General features: G+C 45.3%; 1 protein-coding gene across 1 annotated transcript; it reads left to right on the plus strand.

Moving 5' to 3' along the window:
- The first annotated feature begins 8,549 nt into the window (after positions 1-8,549).
- Positions 8,550-21,472, plus strand: LOC115790868 (matrix metalloproteinase-23). Its single transcript, XM_075074417.1, is given in 9 exon segments — positions 8,550-8,912; positions 11,978-12,002; positions 12,005-12,062; positions 13,345-13,484; positions 15,390-15,557; positions 17,168-17,332; positions 19,246-19,356; positions 19,437-19,563; positions 20,451-21,472. Coding segments are annotated over 9 exon segments (1,065 nt in total). The 5' UTR covers positions 8,550-8,834; the 3' UTR covers positions 20,644-21,472.
- Positions 21,473-23,086: the final 1,614 nt, after the last annotated feature.

The following is a 23,086-nucleotide window of genomic DNA, read 5'->3' on the forward strand; positions in this document are numbered from 1 at the left end:
ATATCGAATTTCGCTGCAGTTTCTTCTGCTTCATCTTTGGATTTGCTTCCACAAATTATATCAGCTCATATTTTTGATCATCAGTGCGAGTTTGTAGCTTACTTGCCTCCTGCTGCCATGATGGTCTCCTGTGAAATGAACTGATACAGACACTAAAGCGTCTCCAGGCGTTGTTGGTGTGTGTAGCTGTGCATGAACGAGCCGATGCATGGAAGTGGGCGGAGCTGAGGAGGGATTTAGCACTAAACTCATTCGACTTATGGATCGCATTTAATTGGAAATGTATTACAATGGGAGCAGAGTTTTCATCTGAGGTAGGCGAAAGTCCGACTGATTTAGGTGAAGCTTTTATTGGAATTAACGTCAGGAAAAATCGGGACCTGCAGAAGCCATCTGACTAGAGCGACTTCGACCGAGGCGATTTTTACTGTATTAAGCACATGAGAAATACAACTCACCATAACACTGAATCAATGTGAGCCCTGAGCTTGTTGGCTGGGTTCGGCCTCACTAAGGCTGCTTTTCCACCGCCGAGGAGCCGGTGCTCGTGCCATTTCCCAATGAACCGGCGAAACGCTTAAGAACAGGCCCGCGTTCCCACCGCGTTTCTGTGAACTGCTCCTTTACGTATGAGTGTGGGCGGGTCCTCGTCTGGACACGAAGCCGAAGGGCGCAAACGTGGGAGAACACGCTCCCCTTTTTTGTGCTGCAAATACGTTTTAGGGTCCAAACCAAACGACTGCAGCATCTGTGTGCAGCACAGAGGGAAACACAGACAGCGATTAGAGCAAGACGACAAGTACGCACTTTGTGTCCTTTTATGTGATATGAACGGATACAAAGCAGCAAGTTCAGCCTTAGAGCCCAACCTAATTCACAGCCCTGAAAATCGCTTCGCTTTTCTCATTAATACACATGAAATATGGTAGAAAACTTGATGTTGAGACGGCAGAGTCACGCCCCTCTGCCACTTCCGTCATTTTTTTCGGCCGAGCACCGAGTGCATTTGCGGTGGAAAAGCTGCTGAATGGTTCAAATACTGGCACGGGCACCGAACTCCCGTCGGTGGAAAAGCAGCCTTAGGCCTCTTTCCCACCGACGGGAGTTCGGTGCCCGTGCCAGTATTTGAACTGTTAGGCGGCTTTTCCACCGCAAATGCACTCGGTGCTCGGCTGAAAAACGGGTTCAACTCAGGCCCCTCAAACTAGCTGGTCTTGAACCAAGAAGGCGTGACGAAAGCAGCAGAAGGGCGTGACTCTGCCGTCTCAACATCAAGTTTTCTACCATATTACATGTGTATTACAGCGAAGCGATTTTCAGGGCTGTGAATTAGGTTGGGCTCTAAGGCTGAACTTGCTGCTTTGTATCCGTTCATATCACAGATAAAAGGGCACAAAGTGCGTACTTGTCGTCTTGCTCTAATCGCTGTCTGTGTTTCCCTCTGTGCTGCACACAGATGCTGCAGTAGTTTGGTTTGGACCCTAAAACGTATTTGCAGCACAAAAAAGGAGAGCGTGTTCTCCCACGTTTGCGCCCTTAGGCTTCCGTGTCCAGACGAGGACCCGCCCACACTTATACGTAAAGGAGCAGTTCACTGAAACGCGGTGGGAACGCGGGCCCGTTAAGCGTTTTGCCTGTTCATTGAAACCAGCACTGGCACCTCGGCGGTGGAAAAGTAGCATGTGTATCAGCCGGCACACACCAATACAAGATTTGATTTCACAGGGAGAGTGGATGGAGAGCCGCGGTGTCGAGCGCCGGAGAGTGTCAGCTTGACTTGGCTGGCTCCACCTCACTGCTATCTCCGGTGTTGTTACATATAAATGGTAAATGGACTAGTTCGTATATGGCGCTTTTCTACTCTTGTTGAGCACTCAGATATTTAAAGAGCGTTATGAAGGTCAATCAACCTATTTCATTAGACAGGCACGGGAACCAGTGAAGCTTGTGGGTTTAATTTTAGCGGTGACGTATCGATACAAGTGTCTTGACACATCAAGAGGGAGTCATAGACGGATGTAACAGAGAGAATCCACCCCTTTTTCTAAATAAAACATTGTTCAGACTCAGATAAGTAAATTGGAAATAATGTAAGTTTTTTATTCTTTAAGTGTACAGCTCCACCAGGAGCGCGCTCATTTCTTCAACATTCATTGGTGGTTCATTATGAATTAGGGGCCCGGGTTCAGAAGAGGTGGGTGTTTCTAGATCCATGCTGGAAGCGATCCACGACGGGGTCGTCTGAACGGCAAATTTAACTTGTTACAATTTAACTTGGACCTGTTTCTGAAACTTTTGACTCTTTTCCACGAGACTCGACTGCATGGATTGTTTTCCACTTGAGTGCTGCCTCGGCAAGGTGGCCCAAAAGTCCAGTGACATAATTTGTATGCAACACAAACGGTCACTCTGTACAGCTTCAGTCTGTCCTCAGCATGCAGACATTTCCCTCGTTACTGGGACTCCAAAACGGCAGGTTTGATTCTTTTGAAAGAGATGCTCTAGTGACCTCTCTCCCTGGCCAATCAGTGGCATGCATTCTGTTAATGTCACATTTTCAGCTCGACTCAGATTGCTTGGAACTGCAGCAAATGGGTACTAAAAAAGCACCTGGTACCAGGTACTAGAACCTAATAGAAAAAGCCAAGCAGGTACCAGTGGAAAAGCGGCATCAGTGTCCACATTTCATTTAACTCAATGTGATGAAATGGGACGGAGCGTGCCTCCGCTGGTTCCTGCCGTGTCAGTGCAGCAGCTGGTACACACAAAGAAGGACGTGTGTTGTGTTCAAGGATACACCAGTGTTTCAATCTGTCATGTTGTGTTTCTCAATAAAACTAGAGTGAATATCAAGTTTCCCCGAGTCTGTCTGTTTCCACCAAAGCCAGTGAACCAGTCCAGTAGTGATGGGTCGGTCGGGAACGATCCGGCTCTTTGAAGTGAACTACGGGAGCCGGCTTCTGATAGTGAGCCGTTTCCTTTTTTTCTTTTTGTTCGTTTGATTTTTTTTTTTTTTTTTTTTTTTTTTTTTTTTTTTTTTTTTTTTTGGTAGAAGCTGCACGTGATTGGTTAAGATGAATGGTAGCATATGAGTGTCTCCACTGAGCGGGAGGGGAGGGGGCACGGACACAGCACGCAGAGAGTAAGCAAACACCAGAGAGGGAGGGGCTCTTGCCAAATGGAAACAGTAAAGAGCCAGAGGAAGTTGCGCTTTACATAGAGGCTACACGCGGGACTGGTGAGGAAAATGAGTGATGGAAAATGTAGTAAAGACTGGACACATTATAACCTTATACCTCCAAACATGTCAAACAACAGCGAATTTCAAAATCCCAGAATCTCACTCATCAAATTGGAGCTCTGCCTTCCTGGACAGTCTGAAGTGCACAGCAGCCATATTATTGGTCAGATAATTGCATTGAAAAGACTCCAACAGCACAAACATGGTCCAGTGGTCCAGCTAGCTGCAGGGAAGCTGAGCACCCACTGGTCAAAGTGAGCCTCATTATCTGAAGTCTAAACTTTGCATTTATGCAAATATGCATAATTCTGAATAATATTTTTATGCTGCTGTAATTTATCACCCGTGTGCACACCTGTGCTTACATGAGTGTCTGCGTCACAGCATGTGATTGGCTGTCACTTCCCCCCTCCCTGTTCACATTCACAAAAACAGCAACACATTTTTTTTTAAATTAAAAGATGACAGTAACAGATTTCGTGCTGTTGGACAGGTAAGTCACATTCTGGAAGAAAAACCTTTAGATGTCAGAAATATCCAAGAAATAACCGATATTCTCAGAGTTACGGTTAACAATAAATGCCTTAATGTGAGAGAACACTGGAGTGAATGTAATTGTTTGATGTTGTCATCTTTACTATGGACACTAGGGGGAGCTGTCACTTTAATGTGACCTGTGGGTCAGCCCAGTTTAATAGGCTAAGACCATTGGAGCATAGACATATATATGTAGACGCGGCATTGAGAGGGGCGGCCTATTGCTGTGACACGTCAGCACGTCCGCCATATTGGATGTGGTAGATCTGCGCTGTAGACCAATACAAGTGAATGGACTGAACTTCATAAAGAGCCTCTACAAAGTTATTTAAGTTAATGCGTTCATTCACACATTCAGATATGCACTAATATACACTGGGAAACTTTTAGGCACAAAAAAAATTCTGTTTTCAAAATGTTCAAATCAAAACCATCAAAAACAATTCGCCAGTCTTACCTGTGAAAGGTAATCCCATGTGATCCCGTTTTGACTGTAAAATGGTTTGAAAAACTCCACGCAGCACCAGAGTGCAGCATCTTGCTCATGTTATGTTGGCCTCTTTTGCCACATCCAATATGGCGGCGACACTGACATACCAGTCAGCGCTCAATGCGGCGTCTAGGTATATATATCTGTGCATTGGATGGTGAGGTGCTTTATTTCTGCTGGTTTAACATGGGGATGGAGCCTCTGGTGGACTCTGGAGGAACTGCAGCTCTGACCGTCGAAGCCCTTCAGGTTCAGTTTAACTCATCCTGAGGACACAAAGTGACACCTGAAGCTGCTCTGCTTTCACCTCGGCTCCTCTCAGCAGTGCTCATAATTCAGCTCTGTTTAAACTGAGAAAACCTGTTTCTGGTTCCCTCAGCTGATGGCTGAGACGTCCAGTTTGACCTGTGGGACGTTTTTTGGTTGCTCCCGGTCACCATGGCAATGAGCAGCCTGTAAAAACAGACGGCGAATCGTTTCTTTTCATTGACCCGAAAAAATACAAGAAAAGAACAAGATGAGGGGGCTGATTGTGAGGTGTGGGAACCTGCTGACGAGTGTGTGTTTATACAGTCTGTGTGTGTGTGTGTGTGTGTGTGTGTGTGGATGGACAGATGAATGGACAGAAGTGTAATTAAATCGTCATCCTTCAGCTCCGGCTGAAAGTCTGTCTCCTCCTCCGTCTCTGTGAGCGACGTGCTGTCAGAAGCCTGGTGCTCCAGGCCTCTGGGTCAGCTCGATGCCTGCCAGGAGGCCCCTGAGGCCCCCGGGAACTGTGCCAGAAACACAGGCATGATGGGATACCCAGCAGGTGCTACCTGAAGAGGAAGCTGAAACTGCTGGAAGCTCTGCAGGCCTGTTGGAGAGCGTTTGAAAAGGTTTAATATTTCCATCTGTATTTACTCAGAGCGATAAAGGAAAACCTGTGCTGACTCCTCCCACTCGACCCACTCTGTCCTTGGCAGGGTGTGACAGGTGGGTCCTACGAGGATGCTCACCTGTTGGCACTCTTCTCATCCACACATTCAGCACACTGCTGACACAGCCACTGCACATTTCTCTGAGCTTCATTTAATGAAATTAAACTTGGGTTATCTGTGTGGTCTTCCTGCTTTGTCTGAGCTTTGAGCCCATTAGTGAAAAAAAACAGACTCCAGCTCTTCTGTGCGTCTCCAAACGCCTTTCAGCTGCTTCCTGTTCCTGCCTTAATCATTCCTAAAAGTCCACCCGAGGCAAAGTGTAAATAAGATCCGTAGTTCACCCTGCAGACTGCCGGAGAGTGACCTGTGTGTAGGTATAAAGCTCTGAGTTCACAGCAGCCTCAGTCATTCTGAACCAACAGGACTCATCAGACTGAGGCTTAGCAAGAAGGTCCTTCCTCAGTGAGGAGACCAGGAAGCCCACAGTCGCTCCAGCAGAGCAGAGCAGTCATGGTTTCCTTATCAGAAAGCTGTGAGGACACTTGTTCATGTACTTGTTCATTCGCTGTACAAAACTAAATGAAAGTACTAAATGAAAGGAGAACAAAGATGGCTGCTGCCTTCACTCAGAAGTGTTGTTACGGGCGGCTCCTCTTCAACCCGTCCTCCTGCCTGCAGTTACTCCTTCAGTTTGGTTCTGTTTGTTTGACCCTGAAGAGGAAGTACACTAAAGTCACTGCCTAACCCCCCCAACCCCCCAGTGAACGCCACCTTAACATGATGGACGGGGTTGTGTCCCTCTGAGATCCTGGAGGCACCTGCTGAGGGAAATAGGTCCAATGGGAGGGGCCAAACCCAAATGAATCTGCAGCACCTGACCCTGAAAATGAAACAAGTGGCATCTCCTGGAGCGAGACCTGGGAATGGATTACTCAGCCAAACCAGCAACATGGATCTGCTGCTCTGTGGACCCACCGCCCTCAGGGACAAGCACTAGGTTCAGGTACTGTGCAATCCTTGTTTTATGGTACTGTGGTTATGTAGGTATTTGCCTACTCAAAGGATTTTTCAGGATCCTCAAGCATGCCCCAGTGCAGTCCTCAGATCCAAAATCACAGAGCTCACAGACGCAGGACGATTGCTGATTGGTTGACAGTTGGGCCAGAAAAGGGAAGGTAACGACATACTTCACCAGGAATAAGAAAGCACATGTTTGTATTTACCCATTCACACTCCAACAGTTGCATTGGAGAGCAACTTGGGGTTCAGTATCTTACCCATGCAGACTGGAGCAGCCAGGACTCAAACCACCAACTTTCCAATTAGTAGAGGACCTGCTCTACCTTCTGAGCCACAGGTGGTGGTACCTGCATGGGTGTGATGATGGTACCTGCATCAGGACCCATTTCCTGACCTGGAAAACATGGTTTATGTGCAGCTCTTTGAAAAATCTGGAAAATATGAATCCTGCAGACTGATTCATTCATGCCGTCGTACTGAAGAAATGATGATGATGATGAGACATTCAGTGTTGAATGAGTAAATCATAATCATGGCTCTTCTCTGTGTTTGACCTTCATCTTCCTCAGGAGACCACTGACTTTCTCACAAACTGCCTCTCAGATGAGTTTTGGTTTCAGGTTTCTGTCAACGTATCGATCGATTCTCGCTCTGCCAGCACAGAGAGAGTCAGTGTGAGGTCAGAGCATTGTTGCAGTGCATGATGGGAGTCTGCCAGGCCGCTCAGCTGCCAACATTCAACCCTCATTCAGCTCACAATGCAGCGTTAATGAGCTGCTTAACATGCACCATATGATGAGCTCCTCTAAAGATGCCTCTGCAGGCACTTTGTCAGAGTGAAGGTGACCGCGAGCTGGACAGAGACGGCAAGTGTGGGCGGAGAGATAAACAAGACAACAATGCACCCAATACAAACCATGGGAGGGGGGGTCAGTGTCACTGAGGAGGCTGCGAGTTGTGATTAATTTATCCCTCCCAGATTAATTTAGGCAATAAAACCTCCAGAATAAATCCATCAGCAGGGCTTTGTCTTTCTGTTGTTTCAGCCACATTAATCAGTACTTTAATATTAATGACTCTGGGTAATGTCAAAGAGGTCATGACCACAAGTTTTTATCCAAATTCAGAGCAGAATCTACTGAGTTTAAGCAGGAAATGCTCCAAAGAAAGTTTGACTAAATGTTTCCATCTGCTGCTGTGTGACTAAGAAGCTAACCAGGATGCTTCTCGCTGCTCACCTTTAAACTGAAAATCACATTTTGTGGATGCAGAAACATTAAATCCAGGAAGTCGATGAACAAAATGATGGCATGAAGTCAGTAAACAAAACCAGTGCATCAGCCTAAAGTGGAAGAAACCTTAGAGGATCAGTGATGGAGCCGTGGGGAATTCCACTCATCATGCTGTTTATCACAAGTTTTTCCTCTGAAGTAGAAAACCAAATCTCTGAGCTCTTCATCCAGTTTGTGCTTCTAGTCTTTCAGATGGATCTGATGTGCTGGAACATTTTGGTCTTCAAGTTTTTAGTACTTAAAGTAATTAACAGAAAACCTGCAGCAAGGTCTGAGGAACTGTGTCAGGGTTTAAGGACTGTGTGTGTGTGTGTGTGTGTGTGTGTGTGTGTGTGTGTGTGTGTGTGTGTGTGTGTGTGTGTGTGTGTGTTGGGGGGTCTTCAGGATTTTTCAGTCGTTTCAGGATGTTTGGGGGGTTTCAGTGTTTAGGTGCACGTTCGGTGCTGTTTTAGTCATTTTTGTGGGTGTTGTGTGTTTTCAGGATGTGTTTGTGGGGTGTTCGGGGTGTTTTGGAGAAAGGCGGGGTTCTGGGATTTTTCATGTTCTAAAGGATTTTTTTGTTTTCAGGATTTTGGGGATTTTGGTGTTTCTCAGCTGTTTGTGGGCAGTGTGGCTCTCTCTGTGTTCTCCAGCAGAATCTGACAGGAAGCTGTCTGCGGACTGTTTGGACAGATGTTCTGAGCACAGACAGACAACCGCTGTACATCTGGACTGTTGCTGCTGGGAAAACACTTCGAGGGGGCCCTACCTGCAGTCTGGAGCCCTGAGGCGGCCCTGAGGCCCCGGGAGGGAACAACGGGACCAGGTCTGGGCTTGTTTTCGTGCCGGTCTCGGATTCAGACTGCAGAGAATTAAAGTTTTCATTAATAGAAATCCAACAGAACGTGTTAACGTCACCATGAATCAAACCACATGCTGCCGGGGGGACAGGGTTAAACTTCACTCTCTGTGTAAATGGACACCCTCTCGCTCACCTGACCCCGCCCCTCCGGACCAGCCCCGCTGCAGCAGCGAGCGGACAGTCCGGGAAGTTCAGTCAGTTTGTTCCCGAGTGGAGCGCGATCCTCCCGCGGGTCCCGGACCACAGTGAGCGCGCGCACGGAGCGTATCGAGCCGGTTCGGGTCTCCCGGGGTCCGGGTCTTTCCCTGCTTTTGGGTTTTCTGCAGGAATTCGGACTCGCGGCGACTTTCAGGTCCACGAAGGTTCCGAGGAAGCCTGAAGCCTCCGTGCGTAATTCCGCGCATCTGGAAACCTCTTTCTGTGGAATGACGCACGTGCTCAGGGATCGATTGTTTGACTGATTGATTGACGGGCACGCGGTCCGAGACTCAACATGGACCCCGTTCAGCTGCTGGTGATGATGATGATGGTGGTGGTGATGAAGGTGAGCGGAGCCGCCGTGAGGCCGCAGGTCAGTGTCCCGCTTTGATCCGTTCACACTCAGTTTATGGGTCCAGGCTGATTTTCAGGGCAAAACGCAGATTTCCTGCCGAGGAAACGCAGGATTGGATTTTTGGAGAGAACAAAGAAAGTCTGGAATCAGATTGAGGTCAAAAACATGAGATGAACAAATCCTCCTCCTCCTCCTCCTCCTCCTCCTGCTCCTCATGACAGTCAGACACGGGTTTATTGTGTTTACTCTGACAAACTTCAAATCAAATGATTTATTGAAAGAGGAGGAAAATAATCTGAGTTATTAATCTGAGTGTTTTTAAAAATGTACATTTCTGACCTGAGATCAGATTATATGCATTTCTTTGTCTCTGATGATGAACTTACATTAAATTGAAATCAAACGCAGATGTTTGGAGTCATTAATAATACGAATACGAATACCTTTATTCGTATTCGTATTCATGATGTTTTTCCTTTATTGGCTCTCAGCTGAGGGCCCCCCAGCCTTATCACGGACCCCTGAAGGTCGGACCCAGAGTAAAACCTCAGAGGTCAAAACGCTGACGTGTCTGTAAATGCTAAATCTTCCATACTCGTACTCATGCTAAAAACTTCCAAACATCACTTTCCAGCTTTTTCTTGTCCTCGGTTATATCCTCAGTTATGTCCTCAGCGCTTCCTAGGGTGCTCCGGCTCATTGGTGGGTGAGGGTCAGCACGGCCTGCAGTTTTTCTGCGCTGTCCCTCTGATACCTGCAAAAACGGTCACTCAGCATTATCATGGTTCTCTTCATCTGACCCAGGAGGTGATCGTGGTATCAGACGTAGATAAAAAGGACCTTTCATCTGCTCTCACCTGTTCTGAGCAGACACCTGTCCCACATTCTGAGCCTGAATGTGTACCCAGAATGCACTTTTTGAAAGATCAGAAACAGATCAAACATCCAGGTACCAACGCTGGTTTCTAACATCAAACTGCTGCAGCTGATTGTGATAATGGATCATCACACTGATGCTCACAGATTTGTGAGCATCAGTGTGATGAGCAGTGGGTGTCAAACTGATCTGGTGGAGGATGAAATGCGTTTTACGACCCTGAAAGTTTGATTTGAAGAGTTGCTGGAAGGCGTGGGGTTTAAAGAAAACAAATGAAAAAGCTCCAACTTTTAACTGTGAAATGATTCCTAGTCTGAAGGTGAAAACGAAAATGAAAACGAAAAGAGGAGACGGGAGAAACACCCTCCATGTTATGAGTGTTGTCCACCAGGGGGCAGAATGCCAAACGACACAGCAAATGTTGGGCGACCTGTTGATGTTTCGTGAATATCGATATCGGCCTGAAAGGTCCCACCAGGCTGTGGCGTGGTGGAGCCGCTGGTGCTGGACGATCTCGGCTGGCAGGGTTTTTTTTTTTTTTTTTAATTTATTCACATAAGTACAAACAAACAAGGCAGTAACAATAACATTCATAAAATCAATATACAAAAGGTTGAGCATAGGAAGAAAAAAAAGCATAAGCATAAATTATAAGAAAATTAACAGAAAAAAAGAAAAATTGTGGGATCAATAAAGTATCATCATCATCATCATCAAAAAAGGCAAGTCATGAACTAAATCTCAAGAGAAGGCAAATAAGTAAAGTTAAATTAAATTGGGGTCATCTTATGGCAGGGTTTTGGTGTGATGTGTGTGAGGAAGCGATCTAGTTTCTGGCTGTCGGCACGATTTGGAGCTTCTGGCTGGAGCTCCTCGTTTCACATGGAAACAGACTGTAGATGCTGGTGTCCACACGGCAGGGGGCGCTGTTTAAAATGTGTGACGTCTGGGCTGTTTGAGTGAAATGTGTGTGAGTTTTGCTCTGATGGATGTGGAGGATCAGAGGAGGTTCACCGCACAGTTCACATGTGGGTGACAGAAATGTGGGGAGGGGGGGCATCAAAGCAGCCCCACATGAAAGAGACAAAGAAGGAAGTGTGTCACATCTGCGTGGAATCACATCTGTCCTCGCGTGCACACGTGGGCCTGTGTGAGGAAAGTGCTGCAGTACTTTTCTGTTTGCAGCACTTTGAACATTTTCTGCCGCTGCAGCTTCACCTTCAAAGCTGACCTTCATTCTGAAACAGTCACAGGAAATTAAATGTATCAGACAGGTCAGCACTTCCCACTGCTGTCGGGCTAAAATGCATCTGCAGAGCGAGGCATGCTGGGTGGAGGATGAGCCTGAGCGGCTGCAGCTGCTCTCCCTGAACTCTGCTGTCTGTCAGCACTGAAATCAGAAAATCAGTTCCTTGACCTCAACAATTAAACCCCAATCGTTCGTGTGACAACCCCCCCCCCACGAAACTACAGGTGGCACCAACTCATCAACATCAGAAAACCTCCAGATTGATACTAAAGTTCCCGCTCGCACAAAAACGCTGCCGATAACGACTGTGAGCATCCGAGGACGATAAGGCAGTTGCTAATTATCAGCTGCATCCATCACACACAGATACCTGCTGATCAGGAACAGCCAATCAAAATCGCAGAATCTCACTCAGCAAACTGGAGCTCCGCCTTCATGGACGGTCTGTTAGGCCAATGAAGTCACAGCAGCCATATTATTGGTCAGATAATTAAAAATGATCAAGCTTTTCGGATGAAGCTTAAAGAAGTCTTTTTGCCTTTTTTAAGCTCCAGAGACTAAAATGACCTGGAGAACCTACACAGAGATATTTAAACAGGTGAGTTACAGAAACACCCTCCCCCCGTACAGCCGCTATGAAGGGGGAAATTAGCTACAGAGACCAAAGCAGTTTCTGTATCAGGCTGTAAATGTGTTTATTTCTGCTGGAAAGTTTTAACATAGGGACTGACTCACTGTGGCGCCTCTGCTGGACAGCAGAGGAACTGCAGGTTTTGGTGCTCTGCATTGGCTTTGTTTTACTCCCAGAGGCTGATGAATGGTTCAAACACATTTTCTCTTTAATTTCAAAACAGCAGCACCTGGTGGAAGTTAGTTTTTTTCTTCAGTATTTAAGGAAGCTGATTGGTTAATGTTTCTGCTGTTTTTCAGGCATCCAGCTGCAGCCGAGCGAAGGAGACGTTCGGTGACCGAGGACCAAGAACCAACGCTATGCCATCAACCCTCTGGGACACAAGTGGGCCCACCACAACATCACGTACAGGTAGAGAAATGACTGCTGTATCCAGTTTGAGTGCAGGACTTTAAAGCTCTGAGCTCATCAGACGATCTGCTGTCAGGAATTTAAAAAAAAGATTTTTCTAAGATCTTGCAATAATGAGGTCAGAGGAAACAAGATAATTTAGTGTTTAAATTCATGATTTAATTTCTTCAGCAGCTTGAATGAGTTTTGGAGTTCCTCAGGGAATCTTTCTGGGTCTTTTTCTTATTTTGTTGTTTAGTCAAAATTCAGTGTTTATTGGTTGGACCTTGACATACCTGCCATGTACAGAAAGGGCTCATATTAAAGTAGATTCTTTGTGTAGAATAATCAGTAATGGTGGTAAACATTTGGAGAGTCATTGTGTAAGCCTGAAATTCATACTGGAAACCACAAGTTCATCTTTAAGTGTTTATGTTAATAATCAGGGCCTTAATCAATCAATTTTATTAACTCTAAAATGACCACTTCTAGATAAGCAACATTAACATAATAACATGTGTACATGTGTGCAAGCCTGCTGGCTGCTTGGGAACATAAATCAGATTGCCATATGCATATAAATTGATATTTAGGATTAGGGTGTCTGAACAATTACAGTTACCCTCATACAGAGCCCTGTGGTACACCCGTTTTACATAAGCTGAAAGTAAAGAGACACTGAGCAGAATATAAACATAAAACAGAGAATAATCTGTGGTCTGACTGATAAACAGCATAGAAGCTAACTTGTCCTCCTCATCGTCATCATCCTCCTCCTCACCATTATCATCATCAGCAGCGAGCAGCCTCATTTCAAAGTCTGAAACAATCTTGCCACTCAGGAACCATCTTGGTAACTCCAGGCAGTTTTTCTGGGCAGTTATTTTGAATCTGACTCTTCCCTCATGCAGGTTAAGGCTGCAGTGAGCCAGTGGTCTTTAAACTGTAGGGTGGGACATGGAGTCTTTGCAGGTGAAGCCTGGGTGACCGGAGGAGATATAGACTGAAACTAAACTTTCTGACTTTTATTTCACTAAATTCACACTTGGATCCTTTTTTATTGTTAATGACTGACTGAAAAATTATGGGGTGTGAACGAGAAGCCAGAACACTTCTGCAGTAACCCAAGAAAAACAATAACAGGTGAAAACGGTGCAGCAACATGATTGGCTCGTTTGTTTCCTGATTCGCTGCAGGTTTTTTTTTTTTTAAACCTGAGATCAGCGGAGGTGGAGCGTCACGCCTCCCCTCTGAGGACCAATCAGAGTCCAGTTACCTGTCTGCCTCTTGTCTTCCATCCCAGGATCATCAAGTTCCCCAACACCCTGAACGTGGAGGATACCAGGAAGGCCATCAGCATCGCCTTCACCAAGTGGAGTGACGTGTCGCCGCTGACCTTCACCGAGATTACCGATGGCAACGCCACCGCGGACATCACCATTGGTAGTGCTGAACTTTTAACATCTGCTGTTGACCCGTTCAGGGTAGGAGTAGGGTTAGAAACTTCGTTTGCATTGCTGCATCCTGACACACACTTTCTTTCCTCGTTATGATTGTTTTAAATGGTAAAGGTTGTACAGCAGATTAATGGATGGAGTGCAGAGGCTTCAGAACTGTGAATTTTAAAGATTTATTCAGCAATAAATAATCCAGCTGTTATTGTTTCTGCTGCTGCACAGAAACAGTAACAGCTGACAGTTAATTAGGCAAACTTTAATTTCCAAATTGTAAACAAATACGGTAAAAAACAGGTCTTCTGTTATTGCCATGGTGTAACTTGGTTTAAAGCAGTAACCTGAACTGTTCATCAAAGTCACCAATCACACTAGGCTCCGCCCAAACAGTCAAAGTCTGTTGATTGGAGGAGCAGGATTCAGCGAGTTCTTACAAGAGCGTGAACCTGCATCAGTGTGCAGACGCTCGGTGCTTCTTTGTGCGCGCGGTTGCTGAATGAATGAGTACCTGCACTCATACGGCCACAAATCTGTAAAACACCTGAAAACAGTGATAAAGCTGTGATGCTCCTTTCCCCCTGAAGGAGGCTCCTGCCTCAGACGGCTCCTCAAAGCTTTTAGCTCTGTTTCTGCTACAGGTTCAAAAACAGGACGCTGCCTTCAAGCCTCACTCAGGCATTATTACAGTGGTATTACGCTGATTCCTCAGGCTGACAAGGAGCTGCTTTTCATTGGCAAATGGACGCCTGTCTGTCAATAATGATTACAAGATTTTATTTTTAATGTTCGTTTAGAGACTTTAAGCAGTCCTGGACACAGTTATTGATGAGACACAATCAGGAATTATCACATCTCTAAGAACATCAGACTTGTACTGGATGTACTCGATTACTCTGAACTGAAATCTGAAGACAGCTTCGTTCTGTCCTGGACTTCTGTGATCATCCATTCATCTTTCGCTCTTTGGGAATTACTTCTGTAAAGCTGTTCAAACCCTAACAGCAATAACTCTATCAAACATATCAAACATGGCGTGACCTCTAGGTTTGACCTCAAACCAGGGCTTAACTTCTTGGATTTTATCACTATGAATAATACATTTAAAATTAATTGGACTAGAAATGTTATAAACACCTGACATCAGTGTGGAACATGATTCCCACGGCATCTTAGCCCGTCATGGCGACCGGCACTTTATTCTGAGGTGAAACTATAACGTAGACAAACTGCTAGCCTGGACTCCAGTTTATAAGCATAACTTCTCTCCACACCGAGATATTATTTGGAATAATAGAGACATCATTTCCAAAAATTTTGTTTTTGGTTTCCATAATTATAATAAATTATTATAATAAAGTTGTGGAGGAAAGGGGGGTAAGTCTACAGGAGAGCAGAGTAAAACTCTGCCCCCTGCTGGTCAAAGCTTCAGTTAATTCAATTCAATTCAATTCAATTCAATTCAATTCAATTCAATTCAATTTTATTTATATAGCGCCAAATCACAACAAACAGTCGCCTCAAGGCGCTTTGTATTGTGGGTAAAGACCCTACAATAATACAGAGAAAACCCAACAGTCAAAATGACCCCCTATGAGCAGCACTTGGCGACAGTGGGAAGGAAAAACTCCCTTTTAACAGGAAGAAACCTCCAGCAGAACCAGGCTCAGGGAGGGGGGGGTCATCTGCCGCGACCGGTTGGGCTGAGGGGAGAGAAAGACATGCTAAGTTGTGGGATGGGGATCAGGTGGAGGTCTTCATCCAGAGTGGATGTTGGTGAGGTTTTGTGAACATTTCTGCAGAATGAAAGAGGATTCGAGGACCTTTGTGAGCCTGTTGCTGCTGGATCGGCCGCTGCAGGTTTATTCCAGTGTTGAGTTCCGTTTCCTGTTTCCAGGTTTCTATACCTTTAACCACACCGACTGCTGGTGGTCTCCTCTCCATCCGTGCTTCGATGGGTTGAATGGCGAGCTGGCGCACGCCTTCCTGCCGCCACGAGGAGAAATTCACTTTGACAACCACGAGTTCTGGATCCTCGGCAAGTCCAGGTTCAGCTGGAAACAAGGTGAGAGCCCATCACAGTTACAGCTGCATGAAAAAGCACAGACCTGCTGTGACCAGGTGACCACCTGCAGCTGTGACCAGGTGACCACCTGCAGCTGTTTAATGTCCTCTGACACAAATGTTGTTTAAGATGTTTAAGGGAAAACACAAAGAGCACTAATGATGACACGACAAAGGAAACAAACAGACAATAGATAAACAAGAGAAAATGAGGACAAGTGGAAACAGCTGGGAAGAGAACACAGGAAGCAAAATCAAACAGAATAAACACGGAACAACAGAATCAAACAGAAACGACCAAACGTAACACAAACATGAACTTAACACAACACGAGGAGGCAGGGACACAGAAGGAATACAAACACACAAACACACAAGGGGACATGAGGCAGGCAAGGAAAACAAACTCCAGAAAACAACAAGAACACAGAAAAATAAAAGGTGAGAAATGAAACCATGAACATCCTGAGGAACAAACTGACACAAAGCTGTGGGTCAGACCCAGGATCAGCGTGTGTGTTTGTTATCCTCCTGCATGACCAATCAGTTCGGCTGCATCTTTCTTTAAACTGACAGACTAAATGTTTCTGTCGAGTTCATCGTACTGCTGACATCACGGTGACATCATCAGTGGAGATTAATGAGCCCATCCCACAAGAATAATAATGCATAGCTCTGATTTATCTTCCATCTTGTTTGTCGCCCACAGACAGATCTCTGGTTTCATGTTTGTACATTTATAGTTAGAGGAGGAACCGTCTGCACAGGCACACAACTGACAGGACACATGTGGGCAACAAAACACACCTGTCAGTCACATGTTCCAATACTTTTGCTCACAGGAAAAAGGGGTGGGTTCAGACCAAAGGTGGTATCTTCTGAACTGTGGATCCGATCCAGATGTTTCCAGACTGCAGCAGAAGCAAAGGGACCGACCTCATGGCTCCAGTACTTTAGAAGGGGAGTGTCGGTAGTATTAACGTTAGCTGCTACTGCTGCTGTAACAGCAGATCCTGCAAAGGATCAATGACGATCTATTCTATTCTATTCTGTTCTATTCTTGAACCCAGCATAAACCTGTGCTTTAGAGACAAAGGACTGAACCTCACAGAGATCATTCTGACCAGCTTCATATCAGTACATCCTCTGTCTGAAACAAGCTGTTTTAGCTCCTCCTACTTTAAGCCCACTTTCCTCTGATTTGCCAGCTTCTGGAAGCCTGCTGAGGGGCAGCAGTCAGAGCTTGGTGGGCGTGGTTTGTCTGTAGGAGGTTGTTTAAAGGAACCCAGACTGTCCTGACAGGAACTTCTACATGTTTATCTGCCAGTATGAGACTTTGAACTGGATAATTTCTCTTTAAAGATACGAAGTTCATATTGAAATAAGATGACATTATTACCAACCTGCTGCCAGCAGGAATTACAGCAGGAAGCACCATATTAAGATGTGCCAACAAAATCATATTCGCAGAGCTGCTTTTGTCTCTTCAGGTCAGATGTTTTTAAAGCAGCCCTCTGGTCCTGAAGTTTCTGACTGTTTCCTGCTGGTTGCGGCTCTTTCTGTCCTGTGAGGATGTTGGAGCCTCTGACTGTTTTGTGATCCCTGCTGCAGGAGTCTGGCTGAACGACCTGGTCCAGGTGGCGGCTCACGAGATCGGTCACGCTCTGGGTTTGTGGCACTCCAGAGACCCTCAGGCTCTGATGCATCCCAACGCCACCTACACGGGACAGAGGAACATCGCCCAGGATGATATCTGGGGCATCCAGAGACTCTACGGTAATGTTTGACCAAAGAAAAGCAGCTCCAGTCTTACTGGCAGGGGAGCCCAGGCAGCCAGTCTGGTCCATCAGGGTCATTGCTGGTCTGTAGGTCACTCAGAGCACTGTACTTCAGCATACCTGTCAAGTGTTGTATTTAAAAATAAGAGAAATCTTTTGCTGCTGAAAATAGAAGTCGCTATATGACGTCATCATCTGATTTGCATAATTGGCCATTTGCAGTAGTTGCAATCAAGGCTGTAGGAGAAAGGAAAAACATCTTTGGAGAGACAAAAAGTGATGAAAAAACACCCTAAAAATGTTTGGAACTACAAATGAACTTTATGAAATAACTTAATAACTTTAATGCTTTGCCTAGACCCACATTACATAAATACATACATAAACTTGTGTAAGAAAACTTGCTGTCAGCTCTCTCAAAAGTTGATAAACGCCACAGCGAGGTCCGGCGGTTGGAAGGTGGAGTCGAAGTGAGGTCTGGGCAATGCCAAAGCGTATGAAGGGACGCAGTACGAAGGCTTTATGTACACAGAGCAACAGCGGGGATTTCAGGTTTCCGGTCTATCTCCCAAAGTTGCCGACGTCACCGGAAAAAGTCAATAAATTTGTTGCTAGTTGCTTTTTGAAAAAAAAAAAGTTGCAGCGGGGTCTGAAAAGCCGCTCAGTTGGCAACACTGTTGTTTTTCCGGGTTTGTTCCCGCTGTCAGCACTAACCTCACGAGATCTGCCACCCAGGCTACCGCAGGTGGCAGTTCTCACAAGGCTATTGATAGAATTCAGTTTGGAGCGGCACAGGAATACTTTTTAAAAATATTCTATTCAAATATGGGAAAATAATAAGGCAGGACAGAGGGGTAAAATACGGGAGTTTCTCAGCTAAAACGGGAGACTTGACGGGTATGCTTCAGTCAGGTTTATAGTTGGGAACTGAAAAACAGCGCAAAGATGCATTTAAGGTGGACGGAGGCCAAGTTCTGTTCAGAGGCCAAAGACAGAGCATTGGGCAGTTATCAGTTATAATAATGCTCTGTTTGTGTTATCACACAGTTCAAAGAAGCTGCTTTGAACCGTGTGATAAGCATTACCTGTAAATGGTTCATTGTAAATTAATTCCTTTGATTGTACAGTTATCTTGTTTGGAGGCTCAGTTTGTGCACTGCTCTGCATTTCACTGCATGTGTTGCCTATCTACACAGGTAAGGAGAAGGTAAGGTAACAGCAGGGGTAACTCTGACATCTGTGAAGGCCCCATTAATGCTGAACCATGTCTCCAGGTTTAGGAGTAACATCTGCAGCAGCATCTGTTTCACTGAAACTCTTTGCAGGAACTGAATACAGTCCAGACCATCAGTCACTGGAAGCACCACAAAGGAGGTCGAAGTGTGGAGCTGTTCAGAGAAGAGCTGCTGCAGCAGCATGTTCCCTCTGTGATTCACTTCCACCTCTTCTTAATGTCCGGAAAGACTTCTTTTACTGATGGCATGAAGTCGGCTTTAATGTGGGATGTAGAAGCTTACTGTTGCTATTGTTACAGCAACACCTTTATGACAATACTCCACCACGTCGAACTAAAATACAACATAAACTTCAATGAGATAGTACAAAAGGTAAAATAAAGACATAAAATGATATATAACATATCAAACATACTCACTGGCTGGCACTTGCTTAGAGTAGAAATGAGGTCCTTTAAATTTAAATTGGCCTTTCCTGCTGCCGCTTGCTGTGCTGCTCATGCTTCACCAGGGGGTGCATCTCTTTCAGGTGCCTGAGCAGAACCAACCTCCCGCATATTAGTTCCTGCCAAGAAATTTCCAAAATAAATGCCGTAATGACACAAAAAAGTATGCATAATGCAAAATAAAGTACATAAATGCTGTAACTGACATCCGTGTGTCTGTCGCTCTGCAGGTTGTCTGGATAAGAAGCGAGTCTGTGATCCGTGGGCTCGGCTCGGCTTCTGTGAGCGAAGGAAGACCTTCATGAGAAAGAACTGTCCTCAGCGCTGTGACCTCTGCTACGGTGAGCCCACACGCTGACTCGCTGCTGCTATCTAACAGAAGCCTGTATGACTTCCTGTCTCCATCTCGTTCCCACTGCAGAGCCTCTGGATGCGGTCACCACAGCGACACCGCCTGCAGCCAACATTAAGATCAAGATGGTTCCTCGGGGCAAGGTGGTGGGTTTCCGCTGTGGAACCAAAAACACCCGCTCCCCCCCCAAAGTCAGGTCAGCTGATCAAGACTGACTTTAATATAATATAATATAATATAATATAATATAATATAATATAATACACAGGTAATAATAATTGCATCTTTCCAGTCTACAGACTCCAAATCCACACGGAGCTGAGCCGTGAAATCTGACTTATGTGCTCTTTACTCTCCAAAGATGTGCAGCATGATATTCATATTGCTGGATGTTTAGTACCTTTGTACACTTCGGCTGAATTTATCTGTAGTGGAGAGTAACCGACATGGAGGATTTCAGGCTGCTAATGCCGTGATAACAGGATTTGATCCAAGTTCAGGGCGAGGCCTCCAAATTAGGGCAGAACAGTTTAGAAGGTAATCAGACGTCTGCTGAAGGGTTTCTGTTATGAAACGGGGCTGAAGGTCCAGGTGCAGCGCTCAGGTCCTGCCAGGCCTTTGCTGGATTTGTTCCTGTTTGTTAAGGACGTGACTTTCAGGTGTTGTTCCTCGGCTGTAGCGTTTTTAGCCCTCACGCTTCTTCTTCTGTCCTCCACGTGTCCAGTTTCCTCACATTTTTTAAAGACCTGTTGCACACACGCTGAGAGCTGCCGAGTTTTCAGCTCTTTGGGAATCACCCTGTTGGTGCAAAACTCCTATTTTATGCTGTCAGACTCAATATGGGAATTGGTGAATGTGGGTCTCGGATGCAGTTTGTTGCCCTTTCAGGAATTTGCTGATGCTGTCTTTGGAATATTTCTCACTGACATTGTGGAGAGCATGGTAGGTGTGAAAGCTCAATAGGTATAACAGTAGCGTGGGGGCGGGACTTAGCACTGGGTTCTGTGCAGGTGTTTTAATGAATTAAAGGTTAAAGGTCAGCAGGGTTGTTTTTGGATAAACATGCCCTCCTCTTTTCTGCAGCTGGTACAAAGATGGCGAGCAGATCCTCACGTCCATCCCAGGCTACATCATCATGAAGGACAGAGACCTGCGCATCATCGCCAACGAGTTCAACGAGGGCATTTACACCTGCCGCGTCCACCGCCGGGGTGACGTCGTCTCCGCCAACTCCTGGGCCATCCGACTGAAGCCGGAGCAGCCATCCAACAGCTGAGGACGACAAACCGGAAGTGACCCGACAGGTGGACAGGAAGTGTGGGTTTGACAGAAGCATGATGGTGTCTGTGGATGTGCAGGAGGAGGCGGTCTGCAGCATGTTTGGACCTTTTTCTGGGTTTCAGTAAAAATGGAGAAAAGGACTTTAAACATTGAAGAACTTTGGCAGCTCTGTGATGTCACGGCGCTGTCATCGCCATGTCCTCGTGACCCTGAATGACATCACGAGGGTGTAAACTGGAGGGTTTGGCTTTAGACGCCCGATGAGCTGCTGCTGCTCGTACGGGAGATTATTTCAGCTTCCTGCAAACTGTATTTGCACGTGTAGCCTGCAGGAAGCTGGCTGACTTTAGCTGCAATAGAGTTAGTTACTTAGCAAAGACAGTCATGTGACCCTTCTGTGTCCTTTGACCTTTACCTAAACTGAGCTTAGACTTGTATCAGAAGCGGCTCCTCTATGTCATTTACGGGCTGCATAAACCTTCAAGATGCAGCTCTCGTCTGTCTTTGTGCACTTCCTGTCCCTGCGTGACCTGCTCGTCAGCTGATTCACAGTTCGGAGTAATCCTTCCTTACAGCGGATAAAATAGTTCAGGAGATTTAAAAAACGTAGAATGGATGTCCGTTGAGTTTTGATCCACTGGAGAAGTTTGGAAGTCCCTGAAGGACAGGAGGTGAGCTGGAAATGAATACTTTGACAGACGCTGACCTTCGGTCTCTGATGCTTTCTGTACTGTTTCACCGCTGACGGTCCTGTCTGCCCATGTGTCAATATTTGTTCTTTCTTTGTTGAAAAATGAAAAAAATAAAAATCCTTCTTTATCTTCTGCTGGCTTCATGCAATCTGTGGATGGTATCCTGAAACTTTGAGAAACCAAAATCTGCATGTGTGTCTGCGGTGACCGTCTGCGGGCTGTGACAGTTTTCGGGCGTGACAGTAACTGGTCTGCACAAGTCATTTTTACATAACGTGGGAAGGTGTACTCTATAGGAAGACCTGGAGACCGTAAAGTCTTTACTGAATGGGAAAGCTCCCGGCCCTGATGGGTTTGGTCCTGAATTTTAGAAAAAGATGGAAAACTGGTGGTGGGACTGCTGATTGAGTCTTTTGAAAGTGGCACACTCCCCCAACTCTAAATCTGTTTCTCTGATCTTGAAGAAAGATGAGGCCTCTGATCACTGCACAGCTTACAGACCAATAAACCTACTTGGGGTGGATTACAAGCTACTATTAAAGCTCCTGGCTTGAAGACTGGAGGAGGTGCTGCCTGTCTTAGATCAGATAGGCTTTATCAGAAACATATTCTTGCTCCAGTGTTTGCAGGAATTTTTCTCAGTTTGCACCGAGTATGAAGACAAAGGTCCTCGCAGTTTCTTAGATGCTAAAAAAGTGTTTGATCAGGTAGAAGGGGCATTTGTTTTTGATGTTCTCGACAGGTTTGGGTTGGGTTTTTATTAAACAGCAGTTACAGGTCTCCAGCTGCTGAGCAGAGGCACGCATCCAAGCTGCCCCCTCTCACCATTACTATTCACACTAGCCGAGGCTATTAGGAGCCACCAGGGACCGTCTGGTGTTACACTGAGAAATGAATACAGAATTTGACTTTACGCCGATGATGTTCTGCTGTTTATTACCAACCCAGAGAGCTCTATACCTATTTTAACATCTATCATTAATGAGTTTGAACAGATTTCAGGGTATAAAATTAACTATAGCACCTCAGAGGCCCTGCCACTGGGAGAATATGGGGACTGGACAAGTCCCATCACTTTCCTTTCACATGCTCACCTTAATGCTTCACCTAAACTAAATTTCACATCAATTTTGGCAGCAGTTAAAAATGATCTATATCTTTATAGAACTGTGATGTCATATTTGTTGGATTTCTGCAGCCTTCTGAGCCAGATTTGTGTTCAAAAAGACATTTTTTAGGTCAATGACAGTTTTTTAACCTTGATAAAAACAAATATATAAAAGTCACTTTGCCAAAAACTGATTGCAGCTTCTACCTTGTGATAGAAACGCTGTTTCTCACTCAAAATGACCTGATATCATTCATGAGAGATATGTTTGGCATATGTTTCACAGATTATAGGTCAACAAGTCATTTACAGTCGTTTAAATACAGACGATCACTTTCTGGCACAACACCGGCAGCTGTTGAATGTAGTAATAAAGTTACTTGTAATCTAACTTAGTTCTAAATTAACTAATCAGTAAAATAGCTACGTACTTTTTAAAGGAGTAATAGTTAATCATATTATTTTTTCAAGGATAAATACGCCATCACTGACACACACATATAAACACAGTTTATTGTCTTTTATAGTGTTTTTTATTATTTCCACATAAACATCCACATTTCAAAATAAAGTTACAAATGTTCAAAAGTCCAGACTGAAGATTATTGATCGATCAGATGTTTGTTTACGTGCTGATA

Source organism: Archocentrus centrarchus, chromosome 13 (genome assembly GCF_007364275.1).
Source record: "Archocentrus centrarchus isolate MPI-CPG fArcCen1 chromosome 13, fArcCen1, whole genome shotgun sequence".
NCBI lineage: Eukaryota > Metazoa > Chordata > Actinopteri > Cichliformes > Cichlidae > Archocentrus > Archocentrus centrarchus.